Source organism: Pteropus medius, unplaced genomic scaffold (genome assembly GCF_902729225.1).
Source record: "Pteropus medius unplaced genomic scaffold, Ma_sr-lr_union100, whole genome shotgun sequence".
Taxonomy (NCBI): Eukaryota; Metazoa; Chordata; class Mammalia; order Chiroptera; family Pteropodidae; genus Pteropus; species Pteropus medius.
The window spans coordinates 19312176-19330989 of NW_024349803.1; the positions used below are offsets into that span (position 1 = coordinate 19312176).

An 18814-nucleotide genomic window follows, 5' to 3' on the forward strand; every position below is an offset into this window, starting at 1 on the left:
TGGCACGTGCAGGAAGTGCTTGGTCTGTTACCTGGCAGGTAAAAGCTTCAGACGAGCTAATCACACCGAGTCCAGAGTTACGGCGAGCTAGGGCCTGCACCTGAGGCCCGCCGTTCCGTCCTCATTTGCATCAGTGCTCAGCTCAGTGACAGTCAACTGAGAACAGCACCGTCCGGAAGCTGCAGTGGGCTCAGGGTCAGCAGGCCTGGGGCCCTAATCCAGTGCTGACCCCACGTAAGCCTAGTAACTGAGGCACTTCGTCACTCTGGGTGCCAGCTTTCTAAACTGTAAGAGAGATTTTTAAAAAACAGCAATGCTGTGCTTTTTACCTGGTTGTAAGAATAAAACAGGACCCAACAGATCTGAAAAAAGTAGGTGCACACTGCAAATATCAGATGGTGTAGGGACTCTGATGACAGAACATTCTCTAGGGTTGTTCACTGGTTCTCATGACCTCGCAGGGCAAGCAGGACATGGCCTGTTAGCAGGGCACTGCCCAGCACCTGTCCGCTGTGCGGGGGCCGCCAAGGTATGAACCCAGACCCAGCTGGCCACAGCTATGACACCACAGACCCCTGTTTTTTTTTAGGACGGTCACACTTCTTCGTCACTTGGTGTTTCCTTTTAAAACAGATTATTCATTAAATGTATAACAATATTTCTGGTGTCTCTGTAAAGCTGTTCAAGTACACGTATTCACCAATTTTAATGTATGTGCTGCTGAAGCGAGCACTGTATTCACCAATCAAGAGCTGACCACCTGTCACTCACAGAGCCCTGGCATCGGCCGACCCCTGGAGCTCTCCTCAGGGACAGGCTGGGCACCTACCCACTCCGGCTGCTCATTAGGGTCTCCTGGTCTGTGGTCAGAGGCCACAGGCGGGGGCGAGTAGTCCTTCACTGGGGTGGTGAACTCCACGGGTCCTGTCCCCGGCAAGGGGAGTTTCAGCAGTGGGCAGCTGGGATGAACAAGAAGGAGAGACGAGTGAGGACAAGGTGGCAGATGCAGTGGCCGCCAGGAATGCACAAACGCACAAAACGTTAGAACCATAAAACTGCAGCAGCTCTTCCAATTTTAAGGGACAGATCGTGAAAACTGTGGAACGCACGGAGGCTGCGGTTTACACCAGACCACGCTCAACGGCGTCAGTGGCCTCACCCCACACAAAGGAAACGCCCTGGCCTTACATAAAACAGCTGGAAAATGGATGTGCATTTTGTTTCAGGTCTCATTTTTTAAAAACTTCATTTTTAATTGAGAATTCACTTTTAGATAGCACAATGCACCAATCTTAAGCATACAGAGCAGTGAATTTTTACAGATGCATACACCTCTGTAACCACTATCTAGATCAAGCTATAGAAGATTTCTGGAAATTCTGAAGGCAGCCTTGTGCACCTCCGCCCAGGGAAGAGCACCCCCTAAACCACTGTTAGAAATTCTGACCAGTGAGTTTTGCCCGTATGTGAATGGCTCATAAGTGAAATCGCTGACTCCCCTGCGCTCTTTTGTGACCAGCTGCTTTCACTGCCAGTCCAACTGCTGGGCACGTCCACAGTGCCGCGTGCGGCAGGTCAATCTTTCCCACAGATACACACTATTCCACCGAATGAATACATCACGGTCCATTTCTCTACTTGAGGAGCACGTGGCTGTTTCCGGTATGAGCTATTATTATGACTGCTTTTACGTATGGCTTTTGTTGGCCAAAAGCACTCATTTCTGTTAGGTATATTCCTCGAACGAAATTTCTGGGTTATAGAATAAATATATGCTTAGCTTTTGTAGATAATACCAGTTTTCTAAAGTAACTGTACAAACTTTTATGTCCCCACCAGCAGTGTGATGGGAGTTCCAACTGCTCCAAATCCTGGCCACCTGTTGATACCGTCAGTCCAATGAACTGTACTCATTTAGAGCCAGAGGGAGTGGTATGTCTCTGTGGTTTCAATATGTAACAAACAATGCTGAAAATTCTTTCATATTCTTATTGGCCATTTGGATAGATCCTCTTTTGCGAAGCTCCAATTCTTCTGAATATTTTTCAAATTAGGACAAGTGTCTTTTTGTTGACTTATAGTTCTCCATGTACTGTAAACATGAGTCCCGAGTCCTTTTCAGTCATAAAGTTCCCTCTTGGTACTACTTTCACTGCACCTCTAAGTTATGGTATATTGTGTTATTTTCGTCATCTCACGGTATTTTCTAATTTCCATATATTTGTGAATTTTCCTTCTATTATTGATTTTTACTTTCCTTCCACAACAACTGGAAAAGATACTCTGTATGATTTCAGTCTTTTAAAATTTATTAAGAATTGCTTGTGGCCTACCATACAGTCTATCCTGGAGAATGTTCCAGGTTCCCTTGAGAAAAATATGTATTCTGCCGTTGTTAGGTGGGGTGTCTGTACGTATGTCAGGTCCAAATGGTTCACAATGTTGCTCAAGTCCTCCATCTCCTTACTGGTCACGTCTGGTTTGCCCATCCATTATCAAAAGTGGAATATTGAAGTCTCCAACTGTTCTTGCTGAATTCTCTGTTTCTCATTTCAATCGGCCCATTTTTTGCTTCGTTTATTTCGGGGCTCTGTTGTGACGTATACGTTTATAATTATTATATCATCTTGCTGTACTAAAGCATTTATCGGTCAGTATACAATGTCCTTCTTTGTCTCTTATGACCTTTTTAATGTTGTCCGATAATGACAGAGCCACTCCAGCTCTCTTTTGGTTACTGTCTAGCATGAAATATCTTTCCCTATCCTTTTACTTCCAACCTCTTTGTGTTCTTACATCTGAAGTGTAGGGTATAGCTGAAGTTTCTAGTAGAGAGCATGCAGATGGACTGCAGACAGCATACAGATGAATTCCGTCATTTTTAATCTAATCTGTCAATCTCTGTCTTTTAATAGAAGAAGACTTTAACCCACTTATATTCAATGTGATTACTAATAAGGAAGGATTTGCTTATACCATGTAGTTGTTGTCTGTATGTCCTATATGATTTTTGGCCCTCAATTCCTCGAGGCACTGCTGCCTTTTTTTGGTATTTGGTTGATTTGGTTGCATCCTGTACTGTGCCACTTTGATGCCCTCTTCTTTCCTTTTCTGCATACTTTGTAAGTTATTCCCTTAGTGGTTAGCTTGCAGATTACAATTACTAACAATTTATAACAACCTGGATTAAATAGTGTTATAGAGGCGTCCAACAGCAGATTTGAGCAGGCAGAAGAAAGGATTCGGCGACCTTGAAAATAAGACAACTGAAATTACTCAGTCTGAGAAGCTAAATTTCAATAGTATACAAACACTCTGTTGCTATATATCTTTGCCTCTCCCCTCTTATATAGTTATTGTCACAGATTATACTTTAAATACTGCATGCCCATTAACACATTACTGTTTAATGCATTTGCCTTTTAAAACACAAAAGACAAAGAAAGAAGTTACATACCACGCAAAAAGCACAATAAACTGGTTACCTTTACTAGTGTTTATTTTTCTTATGGCTGCAAATGACTTTCTAATGTCCTTTCATTTCAGCCTGAAGGACTTCTTTAATGTTTCCTGTATAGCTGGTCCACTGGTAACAAATTCCCCTAGCTCTTGTTTATCAGGAAATATCTTAATTTCTCCTTCATTACTGAAGAATACTATTGTAGAATACAGAACTCTTTGTTGAGGTTCCTTTTTTTTCATTCAGGACTTTCAATCCATTATCCCACTGCCTTCTGGCCTCAGCAGTTTCTAAGGAGCAATCGGCTGCTAAACTTTTTGAGAATCCCTTGTATGAGAAGAGTTGCTTCTCTCTTGCTGCTTTTGAAAGCCAAAGTTCAGCTGTTCGAAGGTAAGGACTGTCTCTGGACTTAGCTGAGGTTCTGCGGGGCAAAGCGCCACGCAAAGCACGGGCTGACCCCCAGGCTGAGTGCAGAGAGGAGTAACAGGACCCAGAGCTAAGACTGCTGGAGCTTCAGCTGCACTGTAAGATGAAGGCAGGCGGGACAATTTCCTTATCTACATTCACTTTCCACTCAAAACACACTGACTAAGCTAAAGGCAGCCTGTGGCTCAAGATTTAAAATATTAAAAACATCTGTGAATTCCAGGAGTCTACACATTCCGGCAGAAGGGCAGCACACTCCTGAGCATCCACTTTCTTAGGATTAAGTCTCTTAGGAAAAAGTCCACAGGCCTTAAAATGTTTAAAATGGCTCACAGTCCTTCTCCAGCCTTGCCCTGGAGCCCACACACAACTCCCTGTCTCCCAGTCAGGTGTGGGACTTGCTTCGGAGGCTCTGCGTGCACCAGACACCCTTGCCCATTGTTCCCCTAGGTAACTCTCTCCAAGGCTTCAGCTGTCAGATCACCTGCCACAGGAAGTCTTTCCCTTTCCCTAAGTTAGGGCTGGGGCCCCTCCTCCTAAGAGCTGCCAGAGTGTCCCATATTCCCTCTACCATGGTTCCTAACATTGACAGTCGGCCTGTTTCTGTATCGACGGCGACAGTTTCTAACTCTCACTGAGCACCGACTACGTGCCAGGCACCAATCCAGTGCCTTCTATCTATTTGCCCACTAAAGCCTGACCATACCCCAATGAGGCAAGCAGAGGCTATATCCCCACTAGAAAGGGACAGAACCACTATGCGAACACAGGTCTGGCCCTCGAGTCTGTTCATGTGATCTTAATGTCTCACTAGACTACCTCGTATTACGTTTCTGATTTGTTTAAAAATTTAAGCCATATATTCTTTTTAACATAGGCAAAAGAAAAACCAAGAAAAAGATTCTACAAAAATATAAAATGTGGAGTAATAATCACTATTCACAGTTCTAGACAATAAAGCAAGTGTGGAAGAAAAGTGTCAAGGAATTTGCAGAAAACACTCGCTTTTCCAAAGTCAGAAAAAAGACTAGACATTTAAAAAAAAAGCAGCCGTCTGGGGATTTCGACCACCCACTCCCATATCGCTTCCGCAAAACTCATGCCTATGACCAGATCAGATCTTGGCTTACTCTGATCTGATAAGGGCTGAGCACACGAGCAGGTCTGCACACCCTCCCCCGCCTCTCCTGTCTCAGTTCCGCCATCCGGCTGCTGGGCCCAGCGCTTTGATCTTGACATCTCTTTCACACCCCACATCTGGTCCTCAGAAAATCCTGAGGGCTCCGCCTTCAAAATACGGCTGACCCTTGAACAACATGGGTTTGAGCTGCACAGGTCCACTTAGATGTGATTCTTTTTCAGTTGACCCATCCAGTTCAAACCCGTGTTCAAGGGTCAACTCCACCGCTGGGAATCCGCGTATACGGAGGGCCGACTGCAGTTACATGCCCATTTGTGACTGCAAGGTGCCCCGACCCCTGTGTTATTCAAGGGTCAGCTATTGATCCACACTCAGCCACATCTCACCACCTCCAGGGCGGCCATGTAGACTGAGCACCCGTCAGCTCTCATCTGGAGTAATGCACCAGCCTCGCCAGGCTTCCTGCTTCTACCCGAAATCACTTCCTCATCTCCCAATTAGATGTGGAACTGCGATTCGCCCCCTTCCACACGCCCACACACTTTTCTTTCAGGAAAGCGTCTGCTGTCCCCTGCACAGACCCTCAGGGGGTGCGCTCTGTGGCAGCGTCCTGCACTGCCAGCGTCCCGCGGTGGGATTACTCTCAGCTGCCCGTGGTGGCCACTTACTGGATGACTGCCTTCCCTTCCATCTCAATTCCCACCTCCCTGCCAGTGTTCATTTCATCTTACACACAAGCTACATGTACTCAGATCCTCTCGTCTCAACTAAAACGCTCCCCTACTCTCAATTCCGAAGCAAATTCCTGCTTATCCTTCAAGGCAACACTGCCTCTCTGCTCCTCCGCCCCTAGGCAGCGAGGCACTTCTCTGTTCTCCCAGCCTGGCCAGCAAACACTGATCTCTTAGACTCCTATTCGTCTGCTTGATTAACATAACAAATGTATAAGAAATGTAGGAAGGGGACACGCCATTTGAATTTCTGCATCCCCACCACCAGTCACGTGGAAGATGTTAAAAAAATGCATTATTTATCTACCGGATGCTCTACCCAGGCTGGCTTTATGGGTGTGCGACCTGTGTGACTGCACAGGACCCCATGTGCAGATGGGACCGGCGCTTGAGGTTTAATGTCCTACAGTAGTCATGTGGGAATTCACAATAAATTTCTCTTTACGTGCGTGTTTTGTAAGTGAAGTCCACCACAGTGGAGCGCATGCTGAGGGTCTGGAGTATAGATTCACACATGTAGGTTCACATGTGGTCCCTCCTCCTCAAGACAAGTTCTTGACCACGAGCTTCCCTGCCACCTCATATCCTGGGATCTGGACTTCCCCATTTGCTGCCACCTCCTGGCAGGGGCCTAAATGCATATACAAGGCAGGCTGGGGTCAGATGTGCATACCCCAGCTGTGTCCCTTATCCCAGGCTGGCAGCACCATAGCACATCTGAGGGGCATTCTGGCAGGGGCAAGCCTTTCACTCATCCAGGCATATTTTAGTACTTTAACAGTACTTTTCTCCTGCTCTTTGAATAAGCAGCTCTGTGTTTTCATGTCGCACTGGGTCGTACAAATTACGTAGATGGTCTTGGCTCTACGTCAGCTCCCATTCTCAATCTCGGTCATCTGTGGTAGGGAGCTAAGGAGACGCTGAAGACGTGATGAGCGACCACAGAAATGACAGCAGAAATGCTGCACGAGACCCCTCTCTGGAGACAGCAGGGGTGGGAGCTGTTCTGTCTTCTCTTGCCGGAGAGAACCACCCAGGACTAGGGGTGGGGCAGTGAAATACTGGAAGGGGTCACTTCTGAAGTCTCCCGATCTCCTTTAAGGAGATTTGGGCTGGTAAAGGAGTCTCTGTTCTCCTACAGGCTTTCCCAAGCTTTTCCTGAGCTTGTTTGTGAGGCCAAGGGTAACATGTGCTAGGGGAGCCTCTGGCTTTGAAATGCTGAACAGGGCAGTGCCCTGGGACGGGTCCTCTGGGCTCTGAGGCTAGGCTCTCGGGCAGAGGTCAATGGTGCTTTCGCGTTCTGCTTTCTTCTCAGCTATCCAGTCTGGCTCTCCACGGCACAGGCGCAGGCAGGCTTCGGCTACTTAGATTTCTTTCTTGTTCACGAAAAAGAGAATATGCGTCTAAGGAGTGGCCACGTGGGCACAGAAAGAGGGACCCTGTTACACAGTCCCTGGTGTGTATGTCCCCCCAGAGGGGCCATGGTGATCACAGGGAACCTGAGATGTGGGCAGACAGGGAGAGAGGCTGAGAAGCGAGGTCGCTATAACTGAGAGGTTCTGCCTCAGCCTGAAGGTACTGCTCTCCTCCCGAGGAGGAGGAGGAGGAGGAGGAGGAGGAAAGGGGCCACGTCTGTTCTCGAACACCCACACAAGTTGCGGATTATCACCCTTCAGGAGCTTTAGAATGGCCTCATGACTCCGACTTGCTCTCCAAGTTAAAATCCGCCTCTGTAACCACGAGCTGCAGGCTGTGGAATTACAAGTGACTCAGTGACACTCCCATTAACCTCTGACCTGCACACAGGGAGTCCAGCTAGCCTGGCACCCAGGCACTCTTCCTTCACGCCAGGGCAGGGCCGGAGCCACAGCACCCGTCTCACTGGGCAGCTGCTGGGTCGTACTTCGGGCCTGGTGGCCTATCCTCTAGGAACGGTAAACAGACTCCTCCTGCCACAATCCCTACTTGCTACAAGATTCATCAACTTTTCCCAAAGGAAAGAGCATTCACTGCTCCCAGGGTGCTCCCGTGGTGATGGGCGGGGTCTACAGCGCAGGCAGCTGCTAGGTCTGAACAAGGAGGTCAAGAGCAACAGTCCTGGGTTCAAGATGAACAAGTCTCTAATTCCTGGGACAATAAAAGGTAAGCAATTAAGTGGAACCTAGGGGGCTAATGAAACTACTCAGGGCTGTCTGTTGCCCACACCGCCTGCTGCAGGCAGCCTGAGGCTCTGCAGAGGGCGAGCCGCTCTGGATGGAAGAGCCGCCCTGGCAGGAGGGGATGGCGAGGCCTGTGCTCTGGGTCCACGACCCTGGTCTCCTGGCCATGACGGCCCGGGATCTGAGGATGCTCTGACACAACCTTTATCGTCTCTGGAAGCCAGGAGACTTCATCTTACCTTGGGAAACTTTTCCTAAGCCATTCAGATTTTGAGGAAAGTTTTTAAAAACTCCTTTAAGATCACATGACAAAAGTACTGGTTTTGGAAAGTGAGTACACAGCACTAAGAATGTGATCGTAGAGGCTGGATTTTTTCTTTAAAGAAAAACAGGATTGCAAAGACAAGAGGAAAGCATAGTGCCGTCAGAGGGCGGGACCACGGGATGCAGCAGGTTCTCAGAGGGGCAGGCCAGGGTGTGACCCTCCCTGTCCTTTAGCTGTGGGAGCAGAGAGCTGAATGACCATGACCATGACCATGAATAGGAAAGGAGGTGAGGATGACACCACTCACTCTTCCCGCCCAGGTGTTCTCCCCCCAGGAAGCCACCCTGACATTGGTCCTTTTGCATTAAGGCTACGTCCCATCTGCCGTGCATGACATCCGATGGCACAGCAACTGTCTGTCTCGGGCTGAGACTGAGGGCGCTGAGGGGAAGGGCTGTGCTCTGCATCGCCAGCGCGACACAAGGCTTGGCACGTGTTTTAGCCATCTTCCCGAGGTGGCTCTCAAATCCAGCTTGACGCTCTCGCCTCATTTCTGTTACGTGGGGCCACAGCCTCACAAAGCATCTCTGCTCTATGCCGGAAGATCCTGCCAAGCCCTGCACCTGGCCCACTGCGGCTGAGACCCTGCCTCCCGCTTCTCGTTCCAGGAGCTCACACCTCACGAGAACAGGATCAGCACCAAACAATGCTCCTCATAAAGTTCCTACCAACGGGCTAAGTGGACACGGTACAGACTCAAGTGCCACACGGACCTGCCAGCGGCAGCGCTTACCACCTACTAGCTCTCCACGCCTGTTCCGTCATCTTTAAAAGATCTAGGGAGTAACGAGCACCTCCAAGGATGACAGGCAACCAAATGAAGTGCCATGTGTGAGCACCGGAGGACCTGCAAGGCCGGCGGTCAGTGAGGATGAGCCTCCCGCCTGGAGCGCCTGTGCGTATCAGGCCGGCTGGGGCTGCGCTGGTTGCTATTATTATCACGTCCGCCTCTTCCCTAACCCTCCATCCCATTCTGATTCACTGAGTCGAGGCCGTGTCCTCCGTACTGGAGACCTTGGCCATCTCATGAAGTTTCTATACCAAGGCTCCCCGTCATATATCCAAGGACAGTTTTGAAACACATGTGTGATATCAAAGTATTCATTCAAAGATAAGGCCAATTGTGCCCAAGCCGCTGCTATGCACAGCCTGCATTCCCTGTCCAGAAAGCTGCCTGTGCCAGCCGGTGACACTCAACCCCCAGAAGATGGACGGCAAAGAGGAAACATCCTCCCCTTCCCGTAGCTAGAGTTGTCTTTGTGGACGGGGAATCCCAACAACTACTTCTTCAACCCAAACTGCCATGCAGACCACAAGCTGAACTCGAGGTATCCATCCACCACATATTTAACCTTGCCACCTTCCCCTGTGCAAAGGCACAAAGAAAGAGGCCATCGAGGAACTGAGAATTTAGTGGAGGGGGAGCTGAATCCCACCCCCTCCACAAAGGCAATAAGAATGATAATAACCTTGAGTGCCACCACAAACTGCTTCTCTGGAAATTGAAATGCAAGAGAAAATATTTTTAACTAAGACATGGTAGAACTTCAGAGAAATTTTCAAGAAAGACACAGCCGAGGGGTTCTCGGGATGTGGTACCCAGGACTGGAAGCTTGTTAGAGATGCCAATTCTCAGGCCCATCCCAGACCTGATTAATGAGGAGCTCTGAGGGGGGCCCAGCAGTTCGCATTTGCTGTGCCCTCCAGGTGACTCTGACGCTAGCTCAGGTTTGAGAACCACTGCCTCCACGTATAGGCCAGGCCTACAAAGTATGATTTTAAAGAGAGAGATGGGTTACTTATCTCAGAGAAAACAAACTCAAGAGCTGGGTTCTCAGAGCCCTCCTGATTTATCAGTACAGGACACAGTCACAAGTATCTTATCTCATACAACGCAATTTAACCAAGTTTAAATATCAGTACAAATACACTGACCCAGAGTGAGGAGAGTCCGGGTAACAGGCCACCATGGCTGCAGGCACCAGTATCCCTAGGCCTGGATTTGAACCTGTTTCCCTACCCATCAATTGTAAAGACCAGCAGTCTGTAACCCTGCATCCCCCCTTGGCTAAAAGGAAATTTAACTAGACCACTTCCCAAGGTTATTATGAGGACTGATGAGACATTTAATCACATACCTGAAGCACCAGCAGGAAATTCTCAATAAATGGTGTTCATCTTTTTAGTTCTAATTGGGGAAGAACTTGGGATCATTAACAACTGAACTGAACAGCGAGTTCAGGCCTAAGCATCCTCTTTCCAGCTCAGCACTGAAAACATCTACAAACACGCAACGTACGATGCATCTGGAAACCAGAATTCTTTCCAGAGGCAAGGACAATAAGGTGGGCTCTTTTCATGGCTGTCAGTGTTTCAGAGCCAAAGGGGCATCAGGTATCTTACATCAAGCCTCTCCTCGTCATCATTCTTTGGGGCAGTGTGACAGCAAGACGGACATGCACGAGGTCAGCTACAGCTCTCACGACAGTCCTTGCTGTGCACAGCAGGCCCCAAGGATAAACAAGAGGTCAGAAGGAGACACAGAACGTGACTAGAGAGCAGAGAACCACGTCTCTGCAGTTAGCCTGCAAGAGGGAGTCCAACGAATTGTTCAAACAGACTTTGCCTTGCAATGCTCAAAGGCTACCATACCAGCAAGAAACCGCCAGTGCTGAGAAGGAAAATTTTAAAAAACGTGCCTTTCAATTACCTCACAGTTTCTTAGAAATGTCTAAACATTATTTTGAGATGGTTTACCAGTGACATAAACCGATCTGGTGACTAAGTCAGGGCCAGGACTGCTTCAGTTCAGTGGCTAAACACCTGGGACCAGGGCCCTATGCTCAGCAGCTCCAATGAGCCTCGAGTTCTACTGTGTAAGAAGCATACACAGTCTAAGGACTACAGAGCAGCCAGGGTGGGGAAACCTGTTGCCCCAAGACACAGGCCCACCATATCCAGGGCAACTCAGAAACATACCAGCAGGCTAAGATGCAGAGCCCCGTGAAGAGGATGATGGGGATGGGGTAGGATGCGCAGAGCAGCCCATGGTTGTAGAAAGCCTGAGATATCTTCTCACGCAGCCTGTCAGTCAGGGTCATCCTCAGCTGAAGTCACCTTGCTGCCATCCCGGAAAGTGACCATGGATCAGCCTGGCACACGATGGACAGCACTGACCACGGACACCATCTGCAGCACCTGGCAAGAAGGGGAAAAAGCCAATTAGCAAGGAGCGCCTGGCTCTGCACACTGAGCTGCTAGGGAGGTAGCCGCGCTGTGGGCAGGAAATGGCTCAGATGCCTCTGGGCGAGGTGCAGAGACACCGATCACACAACCTCGGTCACTCCTGGTGACCATGGTGGTTTCCAAGCCAGTCTAACCAAAGAAGCCAAAAAACTGCCCCTCTAGCTCTGGAATCAAACGCTCGACCCTCTTCCCCATGGGGTACTTCTAACAGGCCACTCTCCAGAGAGGGCATTTTTCTCACACATGGCACAGAAAAGCACACATGTGTGACAGACATCACCTTCAGCTGCTCTCTGCCAGTGGGTGTTCTGGACACCCTCCCCACCCTTCTCTGTGCACACGCCATGTTGAGGGAAATCCTTGAGACAAAGCTTTACACAGGATTGACCCCTCAAAAGACACATTCTTGCACAGCGATTCACTGATAAAGAACGTTCAGGCGGGTAACCCTCAACACGCGAACCCTCAACACGCGAACCCTCAACACACGAACACCAAAAAGCCGGGGGCCCTGACTGAAATGAAGCTCACTCTGGCAGCGTTAAGGGGAAGTTTCTGCTCCTGGTCCCCAAGAGCTTGCGGGCAAAAGGCCATTACTGTTCCTGTTTGTCTCCTCTGAGTAACAGCAGCCGGTGTGGCTCAGGGGAACCACCCTTCTCTGTGGGCTCAGTCAAGCCGCCCCTCCCTGGGCCATGTCAGGCCGCTGGGCCTCTCTCCCTGGCCTCTGACGCAGAACCGAAGGAAGCAGGAACTGGATGTGGTGGTCCTTACTCCTCCCCAGGAGGTTCCTGCCTCCGAGACCGCGGCTGCTCTGGCTCCAGTCCTTTCTGAAGCTCATCAGCTCATCTCTGCAGTCTGTGAGCCTTCTATATCCTTCCAAAAATTCCCCTTTTGCCTGTGTGAGACAGAGTTAATTTCTGTTGCTTCCAAGCAGAGGACCTTAAACCAATACAATCAGAATAGAAAACTCTAGCAGAAGGTCCAGGGATCTAGAATCCCAGTCCATACTGAGCTCTCCCACGGAATCCAAGTTTAAAGCCAACTTCATTGCTCCATGTTGCTGCCTGTGTTACAAGGCACCTGCCCAGACACGCATCTCGGCTTGATGAGGCTCCCTGATGAAAATCCAGGCCAGGGAGATGACTCCTCAGGAGTGTCAGGACCAGAAACAAGAAGCAAAATGAGTCACACTGGAGCCAGTTCACAAGAGGGAATGGCTATTACTCCTTCCACCTCCCGTAAGCACCAGCCTCAAGCACGTTTGCCATTTCCCAGTCTGGCAACCTCCTAAGGAAATACGAAGAACCCTCTGTGGGTCAATTCAATAAGCATCGACCAGGAGCCAGGAGGTGACGGCTGCTGGCCCAAGGAGCAGAGGTGTTCACAAGAGCTCAACCATTCCCAAGGCTCACCAGGAGTGTGGCAGGTCAAAGAAGTCTCAAGCGGTGGACCCGCCGCAATGGTGCTCACCACCCAGCTTAAACAGGGGTTCTGGGGCAGCGACATTTCTGCCCCAGTGCCCCTGACCCTCCGTTCTGCCCCCAACAAGGAAGCAAACACCTATGGAACATACACCTGTGGAGAGACACCATCAGGAGGCTCTGAGGCCTGAGGCCTGTACACCAGCTGCAGCTTTTCCAACCTCGGTCCTCTGACAAGCCCCAGATCTTTTCCTCCAAATGTCCCCAAACCAAGCCCTCCAGGAAATTCTGATCCAGGATCCCAGTCCCCTTCAGGCCCCTCCGCACACCCCTCGGCAACCGGGGGGCGGGCGGGGGGCGCCTCTGCAGTCTAGCTCTCACATATGGCCTCAGACTAACAGGAGAAAACACCATCTAATTCACTTCCTTTTGCAGTAATACAAAGCTTTCTGACATGACCTTAGTCAGTTTCAGCTTCCAGTGATCTTTATTAGTTATACTAATTGTTAACTTTCACAGAACCTGAAAACCAAAGCTTAAAAAAAAATAAATCCGAATTCCAGTTCATTACACAGCCCACCCACCTGAACCCAGCAAGAGGAGCCATTATTCACCTCTACTCCGCAGTATACATTTTCATGCAAAACTATTCCAAAGCAAAATTTACTCAACCTGAACCAAAAATGTTTTTCTCCCACTGCCCCACGCATACAGGTTTCATCAGATCGAAGTCCACAGTCCTGCTTCCAAATGTAAAGACACACAGCACACGGAGAGAATGGAGGCCCTGAGGCCTGAGTGGACCACATTTACACAAAAACGTAAACGCTCCCATGCCCGCCTTTGCGGATGATCCCACTACAAGCAAAAACAAAGGCATCCCTTACTAGACGTGCAAATTACAGAGCTGTACACGTGAAGAAAAACCACCGGAACCAGAACGGGAAAACAGTCCTGAAGAAGTCTACGGAGAGGACAAGCCCAGATCGAGTCAGACCTGCTGGCTCAGAGGATGGACACCAAGGGACAGAATGAGTCTGTGACAGCAGACTGGGGAGGCAGGCTCATCCCGCTTCGTCACAAGCTTGCTTAAGGTGCCCGTGGTTCTGAACTCACCCCAAATGAGGTAATAAATGTGAAAGTTTCAGAAAAATCCATACACACATAATATATTAACATAAGGCATGATAAAAAAAAATAGATGATGTTCTATTTATTTTGTGCCTGTATTCGCCAAACTCTCAACATTTAAAATTCTCTTTAATCAACTCGCACATATTAAGAATCGACCAAGGAAAAAAAATGTGCCAAAGGCCCAAGAGAGATGCAGAGAGTAAAACAAGAGAGCAGAAAACTGTCTACACTGCAAGCCCTGGATCATTTGATGAAAGTCCTGACCATCATCCCCAAGCTTCAGCCACGCTGGGCCTATCATGCTTGTTCTTACCACAAAAGTTTCCTGAAGGCCCCATTTCTTTGGAGTAAATGCTAGAAGTGAAATGGCTGGGTAGTAGGGTACCACATTTCCTTAACTGCCAACTATCTTCCAGAGCGCCCACGCCATTCACATTCCCACCTGCAGCAATATGAAAGTTTTGTTGCTTCGCATCCTTATTGGCAGCTGGTATTGCCACTATTTTGTTTTAACTCTGCTAACAGATGTGTATTGATATCTAATCGGGTCTTAAATTGCATTTTCTAATGGCTAGTGACACTGAACATGTGCATGTGTATGTGTGTGTATTCCTTAGAATGTTTTTTATATGTGTATGTGTGTATGTATGTGTGTGTATATATATAAATATCTCTATTTGCAAATAGAGATAATTCAATTTCTTCTTTTCCAATCTAGAATTCCTAGTCCAATGTTGAACTGCAGTGGTGAGAACAAACTCTCCATCTTATTCCTGATCTTAGGAAGAGAGCAATCATTGTCTCACCATTAAGTACAATATTGCATGAGAGTTTCTTTACCAGGTTGAGGAAATATCTCTTTTGTTCGTTTTTTTAATCATGAAAGGGTATTATGCTTTTTTTGTGTCTTCTGAGATGATCATGTGGGTTTTTAAAAATTTCTCCTAATAAGGTATATTTCACTGATTGATTTTTTTCATGTTGAACCAACTTTGCATTCCGGGGTATAAATAATCCCTTGAAATTTTGCTAGACTCAGTTTACGAATGTTTTGTTGAGAACTTCTGGGTCTATATTCATAAGGATACTGGTCTGCAGTTTTCTTTTTTAACGATATCCTTTTCTGGCTATTAGGGTAACGCTGGCCTCGTGGAATGACTAGGAAAGTGCTCCCTCTTACTTTTTGCGGAAGAGTTCTTCCTAAATCTCCTTTAGACGTTTGGTGGAATTCACTAGTGAAGCCATCTGACTCTCGGCTTCAATTTTAGGAAGTTTTAAAATTATTAACTCAGTCTCTCTACTTGTTATAAATCTCTTCAGATTTCCTATATCTTAAGTTTTGTTAGTTTGTGTGTTTCTAGGAATTTGTCTATTTCATCTAGGCTATCTAATTCATTGGCATAGCATTTCACAGTATTTCCTTCTAATCACTGTTATTTCTGAAAGGTTGGTGGTAATGTCCCCACTTTCCTTAATGATTCTAGTAATTTGAGTCCTCTCTCTTTATCTTGGTCATTCTAGGTAAAGATTTTCCAATTTTGATGATCTTTTAAAAGAACCAACTTTGGGGTTTATTTGCTCTATTGTTCTATTAGTTTCTATCCATTTCTTTCCACTCTAGTCTTGTTTTCTTCCTTCTATTTGCCTTGGGCTTATTTTGCTCTTCTTTTTTCTAGTATCTTAAAGTAGTTAAAGTTATTGTTTGAGATCATTCTTCTTTCTCAATATAGGCATTTACAGCTCTAAATTTCCCTCTAAACGCTACTTTAGCTTTATCTTTTAAGTTGTGACTTGTTTTCATTCGTTTCATGGTATTTTCTAATTTCTCTTATGCTGTCTTCTTTGATCCACTGGGCATTTAAGAGTTGTTGAGATTCCCTTATATATTCTCGACATGAGTCTTTGTCAGATAGGTTGTTTGTAAATATTTTCTCCCTGTCTGTAGCTTTTCTTTTTTATTCTTTTCAGTCTCTCTGACAGAGACAAAGTTTCTAATTTTGATGAAGTCTAATTTATCCACTTTTTTTTTCTGGATGGATCACGTTTTAGGTGTCACGTAAAAGAATTCTTCACCAAGCCTTACATTTGAAAATTTTCTCTGATGTTTTCTTCTAAAATTTATAATTTTACATTTAAATCTAGGATTCACTAGTTGGAGAGGTCTAGGTTCTTTTTTTCCTATGGATAGCCAATTGTTCCAGAACCAACAGCTGAAAAGACTGAATTGCTTTTGGTACCTAAGTCTGTTTGGGCCACTACAACAAAAATATCACACACTGGGTGGCTGAAACCACCACCATTTCTCTCTTACAGTTCTGCAGACTGGGAAGGTTGAGGCGCCAGCATATTCGATTTCTGGTGAGGGCCTAGAAACCATCCCTGGTTCACAGACGGCCATCTCCCCGTGTCTTCACATGGCAGAAAGGAGAGTGGGAGCTCTCTGAGGTTTCTCTTATAAGGGCAGTAACCTCATTCATGAAGGCTCCACTTTCATGACTTAATCGTCTCCCGAAGACCCCTACTTCCTAATATCATAACATCGGGGGTTAAGATTTCAATATATGAATTTGAGGATGACACATTCAGTCGAAAAGCAGTTGGCTGTATTTCTGGGTTTCCTGTTCTGTCCCAGTGATGCACGCGTCATCCCTCCACCAATACCGCTCAGCCGTGATTACTACAGCTATAAACGAGTCGCGAAATGGGTAGACAGAGTAATTCCCTTTATTCTTCTTCAAAGTTGTTTTATCTAGAGTTTTTCTTGTAGACATGTCATTTGCAAATAGGGACATGTTTATTTCTTCCTTTCCATAACTTCTTCATTTTCCTGTACCACTCCACCTCCTCTCCTTTTGGGATTTCGTTAACAAGAAAGATAAACCTTCTGTTGTTATTATCCCTTGGGTCCCTGAAGAAGTGTTCATTTTTCTTCAGTTTATTTTAATCCCTGTTAGTCAGACCAGATCATTCTGATTGTTCTATCTTCAAGACGACTGACTCTTCTGTTATATCCATTCTGTTGAGTCCACGCAATGAATTTTTTATTTCGTTTTAGTTATAAAATTGCCAGTTTTAAATTTAAAACTTTGAGACTGTTTCCCATCTTAGAACAAAATTTTAATTAATATTTTAATTATACTTTCTGCCTTAAATTCTTTGATAATTTCAACAGCTGCATCATGTTGTGGCTGTCGTCTGTTGACTGTCCCTTCCCCTTAGGAGATGGTGAGATTTTCCTGATTCTCCATATGTACAGTAATTTTTAATTTGGGGGGTACTATGCTATGTTACTCTGGGTCTTATTTAAATCCATGGAAATGCTGAATTTTTCTTTGTTGTAGCAGCAGTCAACCGATTAGGTCCAAACCACAAGTTCCTGCCCACCTTCTGAGCTGTGGTCCAGTGTCAGCTCGGTCTTCATAGCTTCATAGCCCGTGCAGTTCTATTTTGATCCACCCCACACACGCCAAGCAGTGGCCAGAGCAGGCCCTGGGCAGCGGTCTGCTCCACAGTGTAGTCCTCAAAGCCTTTGGTATGTATGCCATTTAGGGTCACTTGCATGTATGCTATTTTGGAGGAAACCCCAGGAATTTAGACACAATATTATGTAGTGTATAGAATGCATACACAATATTATATAGTGACAGACACATGGGTCGCTGGGACAGAACAAGGTTCACTTTGCTGACTTCCTTCTTCTATACAGTCTTCTTGATGCTTTCTAGCTCCCACGGGCCCCTTTCTCAGTCTTCTGGTTAGAATGAAAGGGCTTTAATTTCCCTGATATGCTGAGCGCCTCACGCAATTGTGACTACCTCCAGGGTAAACAGGTGACAGGATTGGGTAAAATCAGTGAACCTCTCCATGCCATCGGGACCATGATCCCTATAAATAAAAGAATTCCTCTCCCACTTGGCTGTCAATATAATTGCTGCCTCCGCTGCTACTGAATTTCATGGGGGCCAAGGCAGAAAAAAAATGGAAAAAAACAAAACGAACACAAAACAAGAGATTCTCTTCCGGCATCTCTACCCGCGACTCATGGGTCCACTTTCCTGCTCTTCAGACTATAACAAGAGGGCCTCTCCTGGACTTCTGTCTGCACCCAGTGCCGCCTTCCAGGTGTTGGGCTACCTTTGAGTCTAAGCTGGAAGGTATTCTATGGAGAGAAAAACAAAAACATTTCCTTCCCCAATCTATCTGCTGCCATGTATCTTTCAGGTAATAGACAGCTGACCTATGTAGTCTGTCCAGGGATTTTAGCTGTATTCAGTCAGGGTGAAAGAGTAGTTTGCCTATTACGTCTTGACCAGAATCAGAACCCTTACAGTTTCTAATGTAAAATTCTCACACATGTCTGGTTCGTTGCCAGTAAATAAACTTTCCATCTTCTGGCTGTTGCCACCTTTCTGTCAATCATATCATCATTCCATGTGAGAAGTATGTAATGCCTTCTTGTGTTTAACAAGTTTAGTACATGGGTAATGGATTATTTATGCAATCTGAAAAAATACAGGCTACGGGCAAAAACTGCACAAGGGAATGGTAGGAAATGTTAGTAGAGGTTGCTGGTCTTCACATGGTATGATTACATGGAGAGAGGTTCTAAGTCAGCTTTCTGTGCTTTTAATTTCTTTATGAGTACTGATTTTTTTTTACTTTAAATAAACTTTTTAAAATTTAGCATGAAATATTACAGAATAGTATCCAAATTATAAGTGTACTCCTCCATGAAAATAAACATAGCCATTTAACCTAAACACAACTCACA

The 18814-nt window shown here is 46.5% G+C and overlaps 1 protein-coding gene across 3 annotated transcripts in view; it reads right to left on the reverse strand.

Annotated features, from left to right (window-relative positions):
• SCAP (SREBF chaperone) overlaps window positions 1-18814 on the reverse strand; it is a 56493-nt gene that overhangs the window by 21200 nt on the left and 16479 nt on the right. For all 3 annotated transcript variants that reach the window (XM_039837599.1, XM_039837598.1, XM_039837600.1), the window contains exons 2-3: window positions 11222-11440; window positions 830-959 (exon numbers count right to left, since the gene is read on the reverse strand). In XM_039837599.1, coding sequence (XP_039693533.1) covers window positions 830-959; window positions 11222-11343 — 252 coding nt within the window. In that variant the 5' untranslated portion in view covers window positions 11344-11440. The remainder of the gene's footprint in view (window positions 1-829; window positions 960-11221; window positions 11441-18814) is intronic.